Raw genomic sequence first — 22,001 nt, 5'->3', positions numbered from 1 at the left:
GGCGCTACATGCTACGTGCTACAGATGAAGCGCCTAGCAGATATCCGTCTGTTCTCCCCTTCTCTTTGTCCACATCTTTGCCTTCTCCAGGCAAGCAGCTCCATTCCTCTCAGTCTGCCTCAGTTTGATTTATGTTTCTCCGTCTAGCCCTCTTTTCTGTCTCCCCTCTCTCTCTCTCTCTCTCTCTCTCTCTCTCTCTCTCTCTCTCTCTCTCTCTCTCTCTCTCTTCTCTCTCCTTATAAAGCTACGGTAGATTGTGATTCCTGGCTGTGGAAGCTCCCCAGTCATCTAAGCCCACTGGGAGTCTCTTTATGATGGGAACCAGCTGATTCTGCATCTCTTCCAGCACAGGCCAATAAACACCAGCCATTTGTGTGGTTGCTGTTCAGATCTTTTGCACTGATGGCACAGTGAGCAAGCAGGTGTATTATGATTGGAGGAGGAGGAGGAGGAGGAAGAGGAGTGGCCTCCCCCCACGTTGAGAAGGGCTTGCATCCCCATGCTCTATTGAGGAGGAAAGCCTGACAAAAGTCTGGCTGTAACACTTTGTTAATGTAGTTTTGTGCGATGACACGTCCCTCCTATGGCGTGATCTGAAGGATTTTTGTTTATGCCGCAGCAGTTGGCTGTGTGCTGCGTGTGAAAATCTTGAGTGTAGGCGTGGTGCCTTCAAAAGCCTGTTGCTTCACGAGCCACTCTGCCCAGATCTGAAGCACTGACACATGTGACTCATCCTGTTCTGTTCTTGTTCCTTTCTACTTACAGTGCTGTGCTGGAGATATCTTGGCTTCAGCATTTGGCTGACATGTTGTATTTAGGAGGGATGAGGGACAAGCAATAGGCAATGTGTTTCTCAAGCTTTACACTGGTGCTCCCTTGTGGATATTTAGGGAACTACAACCAGGTCATCCAGAGAGAGCTGAGAGCTACTACAGTATGTCCTGTGTATGTTTCAGAATAAAGAATCCTGAAAGCATTGTTTCAAAAGGCTTCTGGTGTAGTCAGTATCATATTATCTGAACCCCGACCAGAAAGTAGCTACCCTACCTTGGAATTGCATTTTTCCTTCCTCACCTCCCCGTTCTCGTTCCTCTCTTCCCTGTGAAGGTCGCTCTGAGGGGGGGTACAGGCCCTGCCGCCACGAGAAGAGCCCCTCGCGGTCGAATGAGGTGATCAGCCCCGAGATACTGAAGATGAGGGCGGCCCTCTTCTGCATCTTCACCTACCTGGACACCAAGACGCTGCTGCGCGCCGCGGAGGTGTGCCGCGACTGGAAGTTTGTGGCGCGACACCCGGCCGTGTGGACGCGCGTCCTGCTGGAGAACGCACGCATCTCCTCCAAGGTACACAATAAGCACTGGGTTAACACTGATCTGTGGTCAGTGGTCAGTGTCCAGCGCTGTCTGCACTTATTTAGAGCCATCTGGACTCATTCTGTTCTGCTGTCATTACCAAGAGTGCAGAGTCACTTACCACCGCTGTGTCCCATCCATCACGACTGCTTCTGTAGTAGTAGTAGCTCTGCTACCCTGGGCCAGTTCTGAATGACTCATTACTGTGGCCACTTCATGGATATTTCTGGTTCTGTCCGGTCTATTACGCCACCATGCAGACATGTACCAAATGGGCTGAAAGACAGCCGAGTGTTCTGAGTTAGATGCGGACAGATTTTCACACATTGTCATGAGTCATGTCAGATTTTCTCTGCAATATCATGCCAATCTAACAGTGTAAATGTAAGAGATGCTCTAATATAAGGTGCTATTATGCTGTTATTATATGTTATATTGCTGATCAGATGTGATATTGTGCTACATGTATCTTGACTGAGGTAGATTAGTTGACTGAAGTAGTCATCTATTATTAGTACTTATGAAGTACTTTGTGTGTCTAGAAAAGCACTATGTAACCTCACAAAACAATATCATTTGTCTTTGAACTTTGAAATGTCTATTTTCTCCCTTTGCTGGTCCCTTTGTCCTTGTGTCTGTTCTCCTCTCACTCTCTCTCTCTCTCCTTCTCTCTTTTTCCGTGTCCCAGTTTTTATCTACACTGTCGCAGTGGTGCACGCAGACCCACTCACTCATTCTCCAGAACCTCAAACCCAGGCAGAGGGGAAAGAAGGAGACGAAAGAAGAATACCTCAAGAGCACACGGTATACTCACTAACCTGAACACATGCTGGCCACAGATGATAACATAACAAATAGGAGCTTTCGTTTTTTGCAGATGATTCCCTCTGGTACCATAGCTTTAAAGGGGACAGGAGTGTGTGGTTTAGCAAGTGCCCGAGTCCTATGGGATGTCCATGAGGTCCTTCATGTCACTCTGTGTCTGTCTTATATTTTTCACTTAGATTTACTCATCCAGCTTTACATTTACTCACACACAGTAGCTAGATTAGATAAGGTAAAGATACATGATCTCTGTGTTGTTAGCAACTTACTGTACAAGTTGAGCTGTAGGAAGACACATAACTCAATGCTGTAATCATGCAATATCACTTATAGTGTTTATGAAGTAGTTCAGTCCACATCATGTAGAACACTTATACATTTGTGTTTATTTCTGGCATCAGACAGGTCTAGTCAGATGTGTTGATGGAGCAGGTGTTCAGTGGGGCATGTCTGTTAGAGATGAGAGAAAAGGAGAGATCAGGGGGGCATGTCTGTTAGAGATGAGAGAAAAGGAGAGAACAGTCCTGCGGAGTGCACTCTTCAGCTCTTCACATATCATTAGTTATTAAGCACCACCTGTCACACCATGGCTTCGGTTTCCCTTCTCCTTCAATGTCTCTCTCTCTCTCTCTCTCTCTCTCTCTCTCTCTACCTGTCTCTGTAGCCGTCTCCTGTGAGAGGGATAGGGAGGAGGAGATGACGGTGTGTGTTTGTGTGTGTGTGTGTGTGTGTGTGTGTGTGTGTACCTGTGTGTGGTATAAATGTGCTGAAATACAGCAGGTGTCTGTGTTAGAGGAGGAGTGTAGGGGGAACACAGCAGAGGATACACAGCATGAGCTGAGGCTGCTGGCTTTCACACTATCTATCTCTCTCTCTCTCTCTCTCTCTCCCTCTCTCTCTCTGTCTCTCTCTCTCTACCTCTCTCGCTCTCTCTCGCTCGCTCTGCCTCATTACCACTTTGAATGCTCAGCAAGCCACTTGTCTACATGAGGTTTATTAGTCCTTTTCTCTGAGCAGCTCACAGGTTGGACATGGTGGCGTGTGGTTTGTGAGCCCGCCTGCAGGTGTTTGAAAGATACTCAGCCAGAACGATGCTATGCTTTAGCGTACAGTGCATTCTTAACCAGAGTGACTCACAATAGTATGGAGACAGCTATCATTTTTTATTTTTATTTCTTTGAAAGACAGATCCTTTTGAATTAAATGGTTTTAGTGCCTTGCTTAGAGACACTGAAATATTATGCCGAAGCTACTTTGAATATTTTGTCATTGTATCTCTCTGCTCCTGTCTTCCCTCTCTGAGATCAAGCACTGTCTCCCTGTTCTCCCTGCTCTCTTCAGCGCTCTCATATGGTCTCTTTTGCTCCCTGTCATTTATACATTTAATGATAGTCACTACCTAGTATAAAAACAAATATCAATAAAAACATATATATATTTATATATATATATATAATACTTTCTATGTGTTTATAGTCAAACTGTTGAGACTGAAATGATGGCAATCTATTGTAGGCAGTGACATTGGCAGTGGGTTTCATGTGGGAATACATCTTCAAAGCCTTTTATCGTATCGAAGAATGTTGCCCTGTTGCATGTAGTGGTTACACATCCTCCATTTATGATGTTGCTGAGTTCTATTTTGACCAGCAACCTATATTTGCTAAATGAGGGTATTCATGGTGTGGGGCAGCCCCTCTGGGATGGGAAACATGGGCGATGTTCCACTGGATTGGCTATGTATGCCATCGGTCCAAATCATATTTGAAGTGATTGGACCAGTTTATAGTTCTTGCAATGGAAAACTGATTGAAACGATACATTAAACTATCAAAGTTCCAACTAGAGGCAAACAAAGGCAGCATTTGTCCCAAAAGACTGAAACAGCCTATTGTCAAATCAGTATGGAGACTGAGCGTTTCTCTCACTCTCTGGATCTGTGACAGTGGCTGTCTTGAGGAGGGCTTGGAGGCCTTGCTGAAGGCCACCGGTGGGAACCTGCTCATCCTGAAGGTGTCCCACTGCCCCAACCTGCTCACTGACCGCTCGCTCTGGCTGGCCAGCTGCTACTGCCGCGCCCTGCAGGCTGTTACCTACAGGTGAGAACTACAAGGCCACAGTGATGTGTGTGCAGGCTGTTACCTACAGGTGAGAACTACAAGGCCACAGTGATGTGTGTGCAAGCGTTCCTCTTGGCTTTGTGTTTGAAGTGACTTATCTCTGTGTCTACAAACTTGTAATAAATGTTCAGATTTTAATGTTCAAGAATGTTCAGAGGTTCAACGCGCCCCAAGTGAACTCTGTAAACATTGCATTTATATTCCATCAGGACTGGTCCTATCATCCATGAAGAGTTTGTTTCATATCTCTGAAAGTGACTATGGCTGTGAATACATCTGTGGCTGTTTGCCCCTGTCGACTGAGGTCTTGACTATGTGTTTCAGGAGTGCTACAGACCCTGTTGGACAGGAGGTGATCTGGGCTTTGGGGGCAGGCTGCAGAGACATCATCTCCCTGCAGGTGGCGCCATTGCATCCATGGTGAGAGAGATGTGTGAAAAATCAGTTTGAGTGTATTTTAAAGTGCAAAATAGTTCTCAACATTTATGCATGTATTTCACCAGTCAGGACATAACGCCTTAATAATGACAAGCAGATGGTCAGTTGGTCTTTGCACAAACCTAATCACCACAAACAGAAATGAAGCACTTAAAGTGATCTGATCATCCTTCAATATGTGTTCCCTAGCCAACAGCCAGCACGCTTCAGCAACCGATGCCTGCAGACCATTGGCCGGTGCTGGCCACACCTCCGTGCCCTGGGAGTGGGAGGAGCTGGATGTGGTATCCAAGGCCTGGCATCTCTGGGTGAGTGGTGTGCTCCTGCAATGGAATGAACCACCATGAAACATATAGAAATCATAGTGTCTCCCCCCCCCCCCCGTGAGTCCAAAGAGTGGGATGGCCGAGGAGGTTCTTTTGTAATACTACACCTGACCTGTGTCTGAGCTATGGTATCTCTTTTCTAAAGCTTATGATACACTGTTGACTCGTGTTTGAACTCTTGGAGCCACAAACGTTTGCATTCTTCATTTTCTTAGTGTTTTCTTTGGGACACCGCCGGTGGAGTAGGGATTGTGTATGTGCGTGGATACCATGCTTTTGGGAGGAAATTGGAAAGGCTTGGAGAGAGACTCTCTGTCTTCCTGTGTGTGTGTGTGTGTGTGTATGCACTCAAGGCAGGGGAAATTACATTTCTGAGCTGATGGCGTGCGGCGGTGCTTTAATGGGGAAGGCGTGTGCCTGAGACCGAGTGTGCCTGAGACCCAGTGTGTCTGAGGCCGAGTGTGCCTGAGACCGAGTGTGTCTGAGACCGAGTGTGCCTGAGACCCAGTGTGTCTGAGGCCGAGTGTGCCTGAGACCGAGTGTGCCTGAGACCGAGTGTGCCTGAGACCGAGTGTGTCTGAGACCGAGTGTGCCTGAGACCGAGTGTGCCTGAGACCGAGTGTGCCTGAGACCGAGTGTGCCTGAGACCGAGTGTGCCTGAGGCCGAGTGTGCCTGAGACCGAGTGTGCCTGAGACCCAGTGTGCCTGAGACCGAGTGTGCCTGAGGCCGAGTGTGCCTGAGACCGAGTGTGCCTGAGACCGAGTGTGCCTGAGACCGAGTGTGCTGAGACGAGTGTGCCTGAGACCGAGTGTCCTGAGACCGAGTGTGCCTGAGGCCGAGTGTGCCTGAGACCGAGTGTGCCTGAGACCCAGTGTGCCTGAGACCGAGTGTGCCTGAGACCCAGTGTGCCTGAGACCGAGTGTGCCTGAGACCGAGTGTGTCTGAGACCGAGTGTGCCTGTAAATGAGTGAGTGCATCAGGTTCGGACGAGTGCAGCACTGAGTACCCTGATATGTTCCCACTCTGTCTTGATGTGACAGATACCCGATGCATACCCATACCCTTACGGACATGACACTGAGGGCTGCAGCGTTGGGCACATTAGCCCAGCTCTGTGATCTTCCACTGGGTGTGTTAATGAAAGAACATCTGGCTGCCTCACTCGTGGCTCGTCGCTGATGTGGGAGTCAGGGCTCATAAAACACCCCAGATGGAGACTCAGCTGAAAACCACAGGCCTCTTTGGGCCATTTGGCCTCTTGTGTTCGAACCATCCATCAGTCACAAACAGAAAGTCAACCTCTATCAAGGGGGACCATTTGTAAAAACAGCTATTTGTTTCAACTGTTTTAGTGCCCCAAAAGGTACATTTCTAGCCTTAGACTGATCTGTTTTCTTTTGGAGTTTACATCATGAGCAGACTTTTTTGGCTGCAATTTACATGTGGGGGAGATATTTGACTTAATCTAACCATTAGTTTTGGCTCTTATCTAACAACATCAACGTTTATTGAGACTTGCTATATCCTCTGTGTGTGTGTGTGTGTGTGTGTGCGTGTTTGTGTGTATGTGTGTGTGTGTGTGTGTGTGTGTGTGTGTGTGTGTGTGTGTGTGTGTGTGTGTGTGTGTGTGTGTGTGTGTGTGTGTGTGTGTGTGTGTGTGTGTGTGTGTGTGTGTGTGTGTGTGTGTGTGTGTGTCTGTGTGTTCTGATGGGGGTTTTTTCAGCACGGAATTGCATGAGGCTGCAGGTGCTGGAGCTGGACCATGTGAGTGAGATCAACCAGGAGGTGGCCGCTGAGGTCTGCAGGGAGGGGCTGAAGGGCCTGGAGATGCTGGTCCTCACCTCCACACCGGTCACGCCCAAGGCCTTGCTGCACTTCAACAGTGAGTTCATACCCCCCCCAGACACACACACACACACACACACACACACACACACTCTCACCTCCACACCGGTCACGCTTAAGGCCTTGCTGCACTTCAACAGTGAGTTCATACCTCCCCCCCCCCCAGACACACACACACACACACACACACACACACACACACACACACACACTCTCACCTCCACGCCGGTCACGCCCAAGGCCTTGCTGCACTTCAACAGTGAGTTCATACCCCCCCCCCCAGACACACACACACACACACACACACCACACTCTCACCTCCACACGGTCACGCCTAAGGCCTTGCTGCACTTCAACAGTGAGTTCATACCTCCCCCCCCCCCAGACCACACACACACACACACACACACACACACACACTCTCACCTCCACGCCGGTCACGCCCAAGGCCTTGCTGCACTTCAACAGTGAGTTCATACCTCCCCCCCCAGACACACACACACACACACACACACACTCCCAAAGCCTCCACCCACTTCAGCAGCAGTGATGAGATAAGATGAGCTCAGCAGTGACACGCTTCAAGATGACATAGTCCATCCATCAGTGTCTGTATGTCTTTCAGAAATAGAATGTAAATAGCACCGTAGGTTGACATTTAGAATGTAAGACATGTATAAACTGCCTGGCGAATTCCACCTCTGATGAATTCATGAATATTTCCACCCTCTTGTGGGTGACTGCAGAGCAGGGAGGCGAGAGCCATAAGTGCCTCAGGCAATCAGATCTAGCATCTTGTGATTAGCTTTAGTGACCATGTTCATGTGGATCACATGCCAGAGATCACAGCCACTTCATCACCCTCTCTGTTCTCTGCGCACATGTGTTACCCTTTGGCCAGACTCTTAGCCTGATACAGTGTACATTAAGGTGTGCTATATGTATGTGTATGTGGAGTTATTCTGTGTACATTAAGGTGCCTATATGTGTATGTGGAGTTATTCTGTTATTCTAAAGACTAAAGATTCTCAAGAGGTAGCTCTAATAGTGAGAAATGCTTCAAAATATATATGATATGATTCAAAACGATTTACTTTAGAGGCCCCTCAATGACTTACAATCACTTCAAAGTTTTATATACTTAGGTTGGTAAGAACAATCACTTCAATGTTTCATGAGTTTAGGTTGGTGAGAACAGTCACTTCAATGTTTCATGAGTTTAGGTTGGTGAGAACAGTCACTTCAATGTTTATGGTTTAGCGTTGGTGAGGAACATTCACTTGCCAAAGTTTTATATACCTTAGGTCTGGGTGAGGAAAATCACATTCAATGTTTCATGAGTTTAGGTTGGTGAGAACAGTCACTTCAATGTTTCATGTGTTTAGGTTGGTTTATTTTTTGCACACTAGAAAGCCCTTTTCTCTAGACAGACAGCACATAGCCCATTGAGGTCTTGGACTGAAACTGGATTCTGCTTCTCTTCTGTGAATGTCATGCCTTTCTAACAGGTGTGTGCCGTAATCTGAAGTCCATCGTGGTGCAGATTGGCATTGAGGATTACTTCGAGGACCCCAACAGCCCAGAGGCCAGAAAACTTTTCGAGGAGATGGTCAACAAGCTGCAGGTACAGTGAGCAGTGTGGTGGTGTAGTAGGTTAAGGTAACATTACATTTATGATCATTTCATTGGACGTCAGGTCAGATTCAACCCTTGAGTTTGTGGGTCAACAAGATGTAAGCGCAGAGAGCAACTTGTGTGTGTGTGGCGGGGGGGTATTTTGTCTTTTGTCTTCTGATATGATTAGCCACATGTCCACAGTGGGATGACATGAAATTCTATGTTCATTAGGCACCTTGAAGTCAGTAGCTACTGACGGTACGAAATTATTACAAAATCAAGATGAAAAAAAGAATGAAATTGCTACAATACAAATAATAATTGAAACAGCGAAACAGTCATGCAAGTTACAACTTGTTTGGCTTAATACCTTATGATGATGTGGTGTTTGTGAAGTAATCTATAGGGCCTAGGAGAAACAAATAAAGAACAAGGGTGGATTTAAAGTTGAGGCTTGTGGCACACCACAAGAAAACAGATGGATGAAGGACACAGACTTACAAACTGAATCTTGGAATTTCTGATCACAGAGATAGGATGTTAACCACTCCAGGACAATCCCAGAATTATAAACCCTGTTTGACAGATAGTAAATATTAAATAGGACACTTAAATAGGTCTTGCAACAAAAGATATAGCACTGACCTGTATCGCATGCCACCAAGTTATTTGTGACAGAAAGGCAGTTTACAGAACCAAACTTGTACTGTGTTTTTATCCAGAATGACAGAACCAATGTTGGATACACCCAGTATCTCAATGCACCATAATGTGAGGCATTTGATTTCCACACTCCACTGGTACACATTACCACTTGAGGTAATCATCTCTATTTTTTGCGAGGGCCATAGATATACGCAGCAAATTCTCTCCTGCCTCTTCCACACACTAATTTCAAGACACAACGGGTGTGAAAACAAAGACATGGCAGTTTGTCATTCATACCAGATAGTTCTCAGTTTTAAAATAAGCTGTAGCCACAGTTTTGCCAGAGAGCACCTCCACAGATGGGCCAGTTTTAGCAGAAGCGGTATCATCTCAGAAGGCGTTGGGTTTCCTGTGTCTGGCATTCTCGATCTCAGTGAGTAGCTGAGGCAGCCAGTGTGTGGGAGGAGGCATGGCGGTGAGTCCGTGAGTTTCACCAAAGTTACCCTTTGGATCCGCGGCGCTGGGCACAGGAAGCTGACTCTCAAAGACAGGGTTGGGATGACCCTGAGAGGAAGTGATGCGCTCAGGCAAAGAGCTTGCATAGAACCGCCGCCTACGGTGGGGAACCGAGGATGAGCACTCTTGATGTTGCTTAGACAGTCTCTCTAACCAAGCCGGTGAGTCAGGAGAGGAGAGGCATCCCTTCCTCTGCCCATGAGTCATGCAACTAGGCTGTCAGAACACAGAGTAGCTCCGCTGTTAGTCTTAGATTCTTCTCATTCTGTCCTTACAGAGGTCTGGGATTGTCCGTTGTGACTCTGGGTTGAAGTGCCCAATTGATTCTTTCCAGTTTTACTGAGCTTGCAGCTCTATTCCTTACACAACACCTGTAGGCGTTTTTTCCATTGTTATTTTGTGCTAGCATTACAAATTCCATTTAATTCCATGAGTGTATCCACACCGAGTTGTTCTTGTTCTTGCTGTTTTGTGCTGACTGTCTCCCTGTGCCATCAGTTGAAGGTCAGACTCAATTTTTTTCTTGTTTCATGCTGTTTTTTCAACCTCCCAGGCACTGAAGAAGCGTCCAGGCTTCTCGAAAATCCTCCATGTGAAAGCTGACGTTTTATGCTAACCCTCTGCGCTGTGCTGAGAGCTAGTTCTAGGCGCCACCACACCTGCCCCTGACTCCACGGCCTCACCGCCTGAGGGTGAATGTACTGCACTCAGAGAACAGACTCAGAAGGGAGGAAGGCTACACACTTGAGAGTGACGGAGGACTTCTCAAGCCCACATCATGAAACAGACCTCCATTCACACAGAGCAGAACACCAACACTTCAACATCACTTTGAATCGACTTCAGTGGACAATCTGGGTCTTCTATTGACTTCTTGCCAAGCAGAACCTTTACACGTAAACTTCATTCTCAGTGTGAAACTATATGATGATAGATGACTTCATAGCACACATCCGCAAACTGGGAAACACAGAATTACAAAATTTACGAAATCAATTGTTTTCTAGAAGACTGATGGTTGCATCTAATGTCTTAGGAACGTTTCTCTGAAAGAGCACATGTTCAGCTTGCAGACGGGAATGGTAGTGTGTGTTGGTTTGCATTGACTGGAGTCAGGAGTGCTCGTCCTGTACGTACGACCTGCCACTTACAACTTCCTCTGGGCTCATCCCCAGCACTGGCTGTCTGGATGAATAAACAAAGACAGTATGTGAGTATGAGTCTTAGTGTGTGTGTGTGTGTCTGTGTGTTGTGTGTGTGTGTGTGTGTGTGTGTGTGTGTGTGTGTGTGTGTGTGTGTGTGTGTGTGTGTGTGTAGCTGTGTGTCCCTCTGACTATGTGTAGAAAAAAAAAACAGAAAACACTGGAACCGAACAAACAGTAGTGACTGCACTGACTTAATCACGAACCTGACCGTTTGTTTGTGCGGGTGTCGTGGAACCCCCATGACATGAAAACACCTAAACAAAGACAAACAAGAAAACACCAGCTTTAGACTTGGTTTGGTTGGAATCTGCAATATATTTGTTGAGTGAGTTTTTCTGAAGGTTAAGGAGGTCCATGCTGGGTGAACTGAGTGTGGGTGTTCAGCTATCCTCTCCACCCTTATCTGAAGAACAGCCCCTTTAGGTGTCCTGTCCTCTGCATCTGCCATACCATTCTTGCCAGCAGTATGTGCTCTGCTCTTACTAATGTCTGTAGAGAAATGATTGGGGTGACTCACCACAGGTTAAGGTCATCTGTCAGTTTAGGTTTAAAAGGCATAATGCATTTGCATATAACAGATGCCTTTTATACTGTGACTGCACAAATGCCTCATAGGCACGTTTTTTCAGTGACATTATGCCCACTGTACCAAGCACAGTGGTGACGCACTATAGACATTAATGGGCTCCCAATATGACTCCTGTGAGAAGTGGGCTGCCAAGCCAAAGGAAGTATCAAGCTGATTTGGAAGGGGAGGATGGCTGTGTTGAGCTTTTGTGAGGACAGTCTGTTGGCTTCAGCTTTGGTTCCTTCTTCTGTTGTCATGTCTTATTGTTTCCATGGCAACACACCTACTCATCATTCAGTGCACTAGTAGATTGGGAGCAAACGTGATCTGAGCCAGAACCCAGTACCCAGTGCTTTAAAGGACACCACAGTGGCAACAGGACCTCTCTCTGAAGCACATAGCCATATGCAGTATGTACAGACATTGCTTGAATTTGGGTCTGTATTTGGATCTTACAACACACCAACGGGTTAACAAAGAGGCTAGACGTTTGTTTTAAGGCATCAAAGACAAATATGATCAGCCTCTATGCCTGTTGTATGTCCTGCGCACTGGCTTTCTCATAAACACTCAACAACAGAACAGAATTCTGAAATGTGACACTCTGTGTGAGCTGATGTGCTGTGTGTGCAGAAAGACTCGTCTGTCGTCCGATATAGTAAAACCATGAGTGTCATATTGCTTGTAATTCTACTCTGCTTACTGGATGACACGCAGAATTGTTTCACTTTAACTCCTTCGAAGACAAAAACTCAGAAACTGATGCAATAAGACAGGACAGGTATTCACTCTGTCGAATGCATTAACCGCCAGGCAATGGTGCTCCTTCCTCTCGGCCAGTCACCGATCATCTCATACGATTTCTGACCAATAGGTGCAGGGCATCCAGAGAGGCCATCAAACCAACTTTTGATGTGTCTGCTTTAAGTGCTTGAGTCCAGGGAAGACTTTTCCACAGCGCAGCACTGTACTTCCTGTCTTAACCTAGAATACTCTGCGGGGGCCTGATAATTACCGGAGGTTTCCATGGGTGAGGCGACATTAAAGTGCTCTGATCGAGTGCAATATTTGAATGAAACATTGTAGGCTACATAGTCAGCATAGAGTCACTGCTGACTTCTGGCACATCAAGTCAAGTGTAACTGTAACTATACCCACACTGCTCCCATAATCCAGCGCACCAACACAAAGAGGACAAGGACAGGGGCGAATGGAACAAGTCAGCTGCCCTCTGTGAGCTGAGCCTTGGCACAGTGCTAAACCATGGCTCTGAGAGGACGCCTACATAGTGAGCCAGGTTGGAGCGCTCCAGGAGCTCATGCGTTGACTTTTCAGTTACTAGTTCAGTTACCACAGACAATCTGTCCCCTGAAGACTTAAAAAAAAAATCTGTAAATATATATATATGTTGTTGATTAAGGAAATGACTCAAGGTCAAGGTCTAAGAGGTCAGCCTGGAGCAAGGAGAGGGACATGGTTTTGTCCTTCTGGTTCCAGTGCTGGAAGGAACAATATCAACATGGCATATTGTAAAGAGTAGTGTTGAATTTGCAGTATGTCATGTATTATAGATAATTTATATTATATGTGGAATCAAAAAGAGTTATTTAACAAAAGGATGAAATTATTTGAACTATTTATTTCTATAAGAGAGATGTCTATAATGTTGGCATGTTTGTGTTTATACATCATGTTGCCTTCTTTACTGTTCTGCTGTAGTGGGTAGACCTGTCGATGTAAAAGCTGAACTGCTTGCTGAGGTTTTTATGATGTTTATTTTCGGGTGATCGGTTGTTGCACCGCTGTGAAAAAAAGATACAATTCAAAACGTCAAGTATTCTAGTGTGATTTTGCTGTTTTTATGCTGAGCTCTCTGTCCATATTTTCCATTTACGATGGAGGCACTTTCCATGCAGCGCTTAGAGAGGTTCGTGGTTATCACTTCTTCAAAAGAAATACACATTTCTGTTAAAGCAGTGTGATACCACAGGATTCATGTGCTATCTCGTAGCACAAAGTCACCGCGAACATTTTTCATGCAGTCACATCACAGCACCCCATACCTGCTCATAGCTAACCTCTCATCTTTGCTAAAAACCAAACATCGTTGTCATGCTGAACTCTGGTGTTCTGTGCGTCGGTTCAGATCGTTTTAAGACATTGAAGGTAAAAGCTGCTCTACAGCATGAATTGAAATGCTTTGAAAGCAGCAGGTTCTGATGAAGTTTTCATCTATGTTGTTCATATTCCAGGTGGGTGTAAATCATTCTTTTATCAACATACATCTGCGTGTTCTGCGAGTCATTCTGTCAAAATGACAATTAACTTACATGTTCCTTGTAACTATCAACTAGGTCAATAAGTATGTTAGGATAAGGTTTGAAATTTCCCCCCAAATATGTGTTAAGGGAAAGGGTCTCCAGAATAGAAGGAATAGGCTCATAAATCAGTCATATTGCTTTTTATTTCAAGTTGGAGAACCATTTCAAGACCACAGTTCTCTTTTTGCCTCTGGAGTTTAAATGTAATTTGGAGTCAAATATGATTCACCAACCGGCAGTATGTGAACTACAACTTCTTTTCTTCTCCTCTAAGCCAGAAATTCTGTTAGACTTGAGGTGTCAGTATTGAATTGCCTTTGTGTAATACATTTACATGCAAATGAAACATTGTTTTTCCTAAAAACCAGATTTGTGCCAAGATATCATACTGTTTGTACTTCTGTCATTCTTGTACAGTACCTCTCTTACCTCTCAATGCATACCCCATGTATGAATGATTGTACTATATTCCCATTTGTTTGAATTGTAATAATACATTACCTCAATGCATACTTGGGCAACAGAGTAAATGCATTCTTCATAAATTGTTGCTCCATTGTTCCATTGATTTATATATTGTTGTGTCATCTTTTTTATAACAGCACTCTGTCACACCAAATGTCATGACCCAAAGTTTGATATTTATCATATTGAACCATTACAAATATTTATAAGTCTTTATTTACTGTTTGCTATTACTGGTGTATTAACCATGCATTTGTGATGCCTTATTGAATGCTTACTCATATTGAAGACCATTTGTTGCATTAAGATACTAAAATGTATTTTCAGTGGCATGCCATTACTTATCAGGGTATACATTTCCGTGGGAAAGTTACAAGAAATGTCATTGCTAGTATGGGGAACAAATGTGATGCCTGAACTGGAGCTGCCATGCATTTTACATGCAGCAAGCCTGTGTTTTGGACAATGTATCACTTTAACATCATTTGAAAAGTGCTGGAGACCTTTTATCAATGTCATATTTACTCACTGTGTGCTTTCTGGTTTGCACGACAAATAATAATTGGTAGTTGCATTTACATGTCAGTATGAAACGGCTGGAGGTGAACAGCAGCTACAAAGAGTGACTCATTTCACTGAAAGAATTCAATTTTTTGATTTGGTTGCTTAGACGATTGGTTGATTGTCTGGCGGTTTACAGTTGTTTTTCAGAGATGTGTGACAGAGAAAATGTCCTTTCATAATGCATAAAGAACATAATGTCTGAAGCTGCAGTACATCCATCCAGGAGTTCAGTCGTGTCAGGATGACGTTGGGGAAAATTTTCGTTTGTGGATTAAGACCAAATACATTAGTGATGACTTCCGGTTAGCTCCTGGTTTTCTTTTGCATACTAAATACTTTGTTCAGAGCCTGTAGCAAAAAAAATGTAATCCAGTGGGGAAAGAAACACAAATGTACATTTTCCAGCCTGGTGAATTAAAATCAGGAAACAAATCAACCACAGGCATCCAGACAGATCAGTAGCAAGCAAATATGTTGTATTTGAAATATTTAAGACAAACAAATACGCCTATTATTTCTTTAATATTGTCTGTGCCCAATGCTAGAGTTCATGAAATGTCTGGGATGTCTTGTACAACAGATGTATTCTTCAGGAAGTATTAGCTTTTCAAATTTTGCACTACTTCAAGTGAACATTGTTGCTCCCATTGTTTAAGACAGTGGGACAACATCATAGGGGGATTCTAAAAGATGCTGTCAAAGCTGCCCTGGACCAAACTATCAACACATACTAACTGGGATGAATGGAGGGATCCTCCCACGATGTTTTATACTAATGGAGCTACTCCTCTTTGACTTCCTCTCATTGTCTGTGCTTTAATAGTGTGCAATACATACCTGCTCTCTTGGTATTGAGTTCTTAAGTGGGAAAAGGCTGCAGTATAGTCTGTACAGTCTTTTGTGTGCCTAAAGTTAGATAGTTCAGCTAATCAAAGGTATATAGGTTATGTTACTGTCAAATCAATGTGTGCACATTTGCAATAGTGTCCATAGTGCAAATAAAGTTAGATTTTAACGCAGCTCACTTTGTCTTTGTCCCTCTAGCTGTTTTTGTTTGGTCTGATGGTCAGACGGTGCATATAGCATGACCTACTCTAAATGACTTGAGCTGAATGGGCTGAATGAAAGTACACCTACCAGAAAGACAAGTACCCCTGTTGTTTGTATCATTGAAGTGCCCTTGAGCTCTTAAATGCCATGCTGTGCCAGTCTGAAGCAAATGCCCATCACAGGTGCCAGTCACTCCACTGCTGGAACAGAGGGAGATCCACTGGCAGCAGCCAGGCAGATTTCAGTCTTTTCTTTTCTTCTCTTTGTTTTTTTTCCTCTTTTCATATTTTCAAAAATACTCCTGAGAAGCATCTTTAACTTTATTCTGTAATATAGCCCTTTAAGGTGTTGTAAATGACGCAAGCATTTTTACTGAACTTCCTCCTACCTTAGTCATCTTAAATCACATGAATTATTCAGGTCAGGAAAAGATGCTCATCACTTTGTAAGTTCCCTGATAAATCATCACAGCCAAACAGTTTAAAAACTTTAGTTTCAGGTTCAGAAAGGTCCCCAAACATTCAGAAATTGTTGTTAACGACAGATTTAAATTACACATTCAATACAATAGAGAAAAAGCTCTTCTAAATAGGCAGTCAGCATATGAATCACCACTTTTCAGCTAATCTGTGTAGCTGAGGTGCGTGATGAGCCATCTGACCACAGGGGGGCAGTAATATTCCACTTGAAACTCAGCCTCAGTCACAGAATCCTTCTCATGTGCAGCAATTTGCCTCGAGAGTAAACAGCCTGATTGTTGTGAAAGTGATCTTGGCCTGCCAAGCTCTCTGGGCCTCAGATGAGCTTCTTGTGCTGACTGATGAATGTGAACAGTGATCTCGGGGGGACGGGCTGGGCCACCTGCTACAGATCCCCGGTGCCATGTTTACTTAGTCCTCTTATCAGCGGAGACGAGCGGCCTCTCCAGGGAGCGGTGGAGGAATCAAACTGCCCTGGGATCAGTTGGGCAGAGGGCAGCGTCCAATCACAGCCTAGAGGAGCACAAGCTTCACACCGTGACAAAATCCTGAGTGTCTTTACTCTAAGTTGAGTTTGGGTCACTGTTCCGTAGACTGGGATCCATGCTGCAAAATCAATCCCATCCGTAAACTGTTTGTTAGAGTGATCTTCGCATCACATGCACTCATGCACACTCAAAAGAACACATACACACGTCTTATCCACTTTGGAGTTCTTCTCTGTTGTTGTTCACACAGTGAAAAAAATGATTCATTAGCACTGTCACAAATGTAGGGATGTCTGCAGCAGTCACCAGACAAATGAGTTAGCTCATCATAATGATCCAGCCCCTGCTGGAAAGGCTCTTTCATTCTAGGAGCAAGTCTGAGATGCCGTTTACTGTCTCCAGCCCAGACAGTGTCTAGAGTGAAACACTCACAACACTAGTTGCGCTTTTCTGTCATTTTCAGTTGTGTCAAGATGAATGGAAGTGGTGTCTTAGGAAACTTGACGTTGTCGATTCTGATGCACATGGCTCAGTTCCCCATCTTCATCCCCCAATCTCTCTGTACGAGCCCTCATCCTTCCTCTCGCCTTAACACAACTAACCCGTGCCACATTTCTAAATTCTTCTGTCACTCTAATTCATACATACATATGGTAGCAAATCTTCCTCATACGTTAATGTAAATCACTTTAATTCTAGAAGTTATGCTAGAGTTCTTACGCACAACAAAGGGAATCATTTGTTTCTACAGTTCTACAACAGCCTAACGCAGTGAAGATAGGCCCAAAGTTAAAATTAGCACAATTTCTTTGTCTGCAGGATCATTGCCGTAAAATATTCTCCTCATTTTCACTGTTGATTAAACATATTTGTTTGCTAACACAAGATACAGACACAAGGAAACAGAGACTAACATGTAAATTGGGATTTGAGCGTGCAGGATGCTTTACGAGTCTATCCGAATTCAGTAATGTTGTTTGAATTATACTAGCACCAACCACATAGCTGTTTTTTTAATGTAAAATACAACAAGAGTCATTGTAATAGTGCGTCATATCAGTAGCCTATGGTATAGTAATAATTTATCCTGAGTCTACATTATGAAAAAAGTCAGAAAAATAGAAAGCCTGGTCAGACTGCTGTAACAGTTTGCCATAAATTCCTAGATATTTCATTATTCTTGGGAGTAAATGCTTTGAGGACGACCTTAATATTTTTGGCTTATTGATTGATACACACATAGCATAGCATAGCATAGCATAATCTTTTCTCCCCGATGAAAACGGGACTGTAGGGAAATTAGGCCGCCCACCACCTCTTCACTTACCTCTCCACTATATTCTCCATGAATACATTCCCAAATATCTTATGTAGCTTGCTTCCATGCATGTTTATGAATAATATGTTAAATAACGTGAAGACCACGGCAATGACTTCACTTTGGAGGCTTAAACTGTGCGGAACTGTTTGAATATTTCCATAATGTGCACTGATCTATTGGACTTTAATCAAACAAGTTACAAGTTAGCCCGTCATCAAAGCACGTCTCCTTATTCCCTTCGCTATGATTGGCTCCGAAAGACAAATCCACATCCACATTCAGAAATGTATAAGCCATTTTACCTGTCCCACAAAGGCGTTGCAGGGTTCTAGCTGTCCTGTCTACATACTCATGCAAATAACAATTCGGTCACTCAGTGGAACAATATCACATCATAGCGAAACTTACAGCCTTTCAAATTAGGGCCACTAGTGTTAATAACTGAGAACTTTGAGTTATGTACTAGCATACTGCACTGTAAACCCAAACAGTTCTACTAACTTATTAACATTATGTATTCAGTACTTAAAACCTGGTATTTAGTTGACCCAACTTTAAATGTATTAGTTTTCTGACAAGTGAAGACGTTTTAATTGTATTGGAATGTATTTGTTTGAGTAAACATTGCCTGATAACTCATATTTTTTTAGTTTCATTCAAACGTGACGTCTGACGTCATCAACGTCGTTGCAGGACTAGTTCAGAACAGAATCAGAGATCTTGTGATGAGAGACGGAGACAGCAGACTTAATAATTGTATAGTATCAGTTAGACTTTCTATATTCATGTTCCTCCTGTAGAAGAGGAGTCGACCAACTTCGTAGGGTGACCATATTTGAGTTTGTGAAAAAGAGGACACTTCGCGGGGAGGGGCGTGGTAGTGTGTAGCATACAGATGACCCCGCCCCCTCCCCCCGCGACGGAATTTTGACACCTTTTCCACATGCAGATGTCATGTGCTGTTGTAAACAATGCAACTAGTGGAAGCGGCACGGTGCTCAGTGTTGCCAGATTGGAAATGGTGAAGTATCGTATTAAATGCTCAAAATGATCGTCTTTGGAGGATAATTATCGTGCATCTGGCAACACTGAGAGGCCGGTCGACCAATGACAGTTCTCGCTACAGTCAGCGCTTGTGCTAGAAGGTGGAACGTAAGGGAGATACCCTTTCCTAAACTTATAAGGGCGTAAAAACTAGTTTGTGAAGGACCCAGAGAAACACAAATATCCGACGAGGCAAAATCCTGGACGATTTTGCAATCACTGCCGGACGCATGTCCGGGTAAAAGAGGACGTCTGGTCACCCCACCAAAGGAGATATTTTTGTAATCCTGTCGCTGCTAAGCGTCCTTATCTGGTAAGTAAACAGTGTTTTTTAGGTGTTTGTTGCGACAAAATTGCGGGAGCAAGTGAAATTTTGATAAGAAGTGGCGAATTTCCCTCTTTGTAATTATTATTGAGTAATCACGTTTTGGCTGTCAAGTAGCAAGTTCAGTTGCACGACTGTTGGCGCTGGCGGCTAGGAAGCTAAAGAGCTAGTTAGTGGGTTATTTCCGGCCAAATATGTTCATGTGCAAAGTAAACAACAATCAATTGTTTATGTTGAAAACAACTCATGTTCTACAGAAACACCATATAATTCATATCAGCATGCTAAGGTTATATGTAACTTTTTAGCAGCTAGCTAGCTTCTATGTGTTTTAATGGATCTGATGGATAAAAGTGTTAGCAGCAAGCTATGATGTAGACCAGGGGTGTCAAACTCATTTTAGTTAAGGGGCCACATACTGCCCACTTTGATCTCAAGTGGGCCAGACCAGTAAAATCATAGCATAATAACGCATACATAAGGACAATATTTCTCTACGTTTAAATCATTGGTGAAGGTTTTTGGATGATAATCCCTATTTTAAGGTCTTTCTACAATAAACTATAAACATAAAGACCAAAAACTCAGACATCAGCCCACTGTTTATCTGCCTGGGCTCTCCTATGCAGATTCCCTCGCAAGCAATTACTGGATCGATTAAAAAAATGACAAAACCTTTGTACTCATAAACCTCAATATCCTTAAGAGATATTCTGATTCGCAACCCTTGAAATGTATTAAGAAAAGCTACTTTTATAGAAATGCAATTTATGTCTATCAGTAATTTTCACACTTAGCAGTCATCCGGCGGGCCGAGCTGGACCCCCTGGTGGGCCAGATCCGGCCCGCGGGCCGTATTTTTGACACCCCTGATGTAGACATATAAGAAGAGGAGTCAACCAAAGGAGATATTTTTGTGTACATGCATCACGGACTGGCAAGACAGCAGAGGTGCTACGGGTGATCCTCGAGGCTTATGACCTTCAGGTATGTCTAGGATTAACTGCACAACAGTGATGAAACTTTAATATTGGTTGATACTATGTATTATTAATTGCCAGTTTTTTTGTAAGTGTTTCCATTGAAACTCTCCTGGTAATTGTATTGAGGGTGTTTTGCAGGAGGAAGAGAAGCCATATTTTGATGATGCTCCTGTTGCTCTCCTTACATCGGGTCCCGACCCCTTCAGCTGCGAGAACATCTTTGAAATGGGTGCAGAGGATTTCTGAGGCATTTATGTTGTTGTTTGGCCTGACATATGCTTTCAATTTAGAATATCCTCAAAAACTCACGCACACCTTCTCATACAGAACCTTTTTATGTTTCTGGATGACAACAAACCTCTGAAACCGTCCTTACTCACCTTAAAAAATTATTTGTTGAAATAAACGATTTGTTGTTGACTTGTTAACTTTGTAACGCTGTTCTTTAAAGCTTTGATGTAATCTTTTATTTTGTCAGTTGTTTTACAAGAAATATAAATGATGTGATACCTCTTAAGTTTTTCTCATCTCACTCTTTTTAATATAAATCTTACATAGATTTGAATGTTTCTTGTAGAGTAACTTTCAGTTTAAAGTCAGTTTGTAAACAGAACCAGAAAATCAGTATATGTGGTCAATACTTGAAAATAAGTAGTGCTCAATTAAAAAAAGTTAGCTATTTAAGTATTACCTACTCAGAATAATCAAGCGGAGTTAACTTTAAAAAAAAGTAAGCTTATTAAGTATTATTTACTGAGAATAATTAGGTTGAACTCTTTCACCAATATCAAGTGCACTGAACTTGATTTTTAAGGCTTAAAACTTAATTTTATTTTGTGTTGTTGAGTGAAAATTATTTAGTACATAGAGGTTAAAAGATTTAAGTATAAAAATATTTGAATATAAGTTCAGAGAAATTAAAAATTATGAAAACGATAACAAAATAAATCAGTATATCCGATGTATCATTTTTAAGTTAAGTTTACTTAAAAATAATAATATATGTACTCAAATTTTATTATGTAATCGGTTACATCAAAAGTTTTAAGTACTCTGAACAGTGTGGCATCATCCTCACATGAGGGTGTTAAAGAAAAGCCCCACAGAACCATTACCCATCACTGTGGTTTACAATGTGTTTGAGCATCACCGACACACCATAAATCACTGGGTATTACGACAGGGCCAGATCTTCTGCCACCCCATTCATCCTCTGCATCTTGTGCCACTCTCATCTGTCATACATTGAGGCTTACTTGCCATATTACAGCTGCTCCACTCCCTTATGTGTTTGTCAGTTGGACTTGGTGTACATCCAATGTCCCAGCGATGACTTCCCCCTAAAGCCTTCATACACAGCCTCTCACGCTGAGTGCGCTGCGGGGAGGACTCTCATTAGCTCCGTTGCACAAAAAGTCTCACCCGCAGGAATTCCTGCCTCTGTGCAACATTCCCAGATATTATGTAAGAGGGAGGGGCCAAGGAAGGAGGGCAGCACAC

At 43.5% G+C, this 22,001-nt stretch overlaps 1 protein-coding gene across 2 annotated transcripts in view; it reads left to right on the top strand.

Moving 5' to 3' along the window:
* fbxo41 (F-box protein 41) overlaps positions 1-10,987 on the top strand; it is a 49,333-nt gene extending 38,346 nt beyond the window's left edge. For both annotated transcript variants that reach the window (XM_031559664.2, XM_031559665.2), the window contains 8 exons: positions 1,108-1,343; positions 2,041-2,156; positions 4,124-4,276; positions 4,622-4,717; positions 4,925-5,043; positions 6,786-6,944; positions 8,416-8,531; positions 10,242-10,987. In XM_031559664.2, the coding sequence (XP_031415524.1) occupies positions 1,108-1,343; positions 2,041-2,156; positions 4,124-4,276; positions 4,622-4,717; positions 4,925-5,043; positions 6,786-6,944; positions 8,416-8,531; positions 10,242-10,304 (1,058 nt within the window). In that variant the 3' untranslated portion in view covers positions 10,305-10,987. The remainder of the gene's footprint in view (positions 1-1,107; positions 1,344-2,040; positions 2,157-4,123; positions 4,277-4,621; positions 4,718-4,924; positions 5,044-6,785; positions 6,945-8,415; positions 8,532-10,241) is intronic.
* The last annotated feature ends 11,014 nt before the right edge of the window (positions 10,988-22,001 follow it).

Source organism: Clupea harengus, chromosome 22, assembly GCF_900700415.2.
Source record: "Clupea harengus chromosome 22, Ch_v2.0.2, whole genome shotgun sequence".
NCBI classification, from domain to species: domain Eukaryota; kingdom Metazoa; phylum Chordata; class Actinopteri; order Clupeiformes; family Clupeidae; genus Clupea; species Clupea harengus.
The sequence above is the reverse complement of the archived record's forward strand: the minus strand, read 5'-3'. Positions and strand labels throughout refer to the sequence as shown.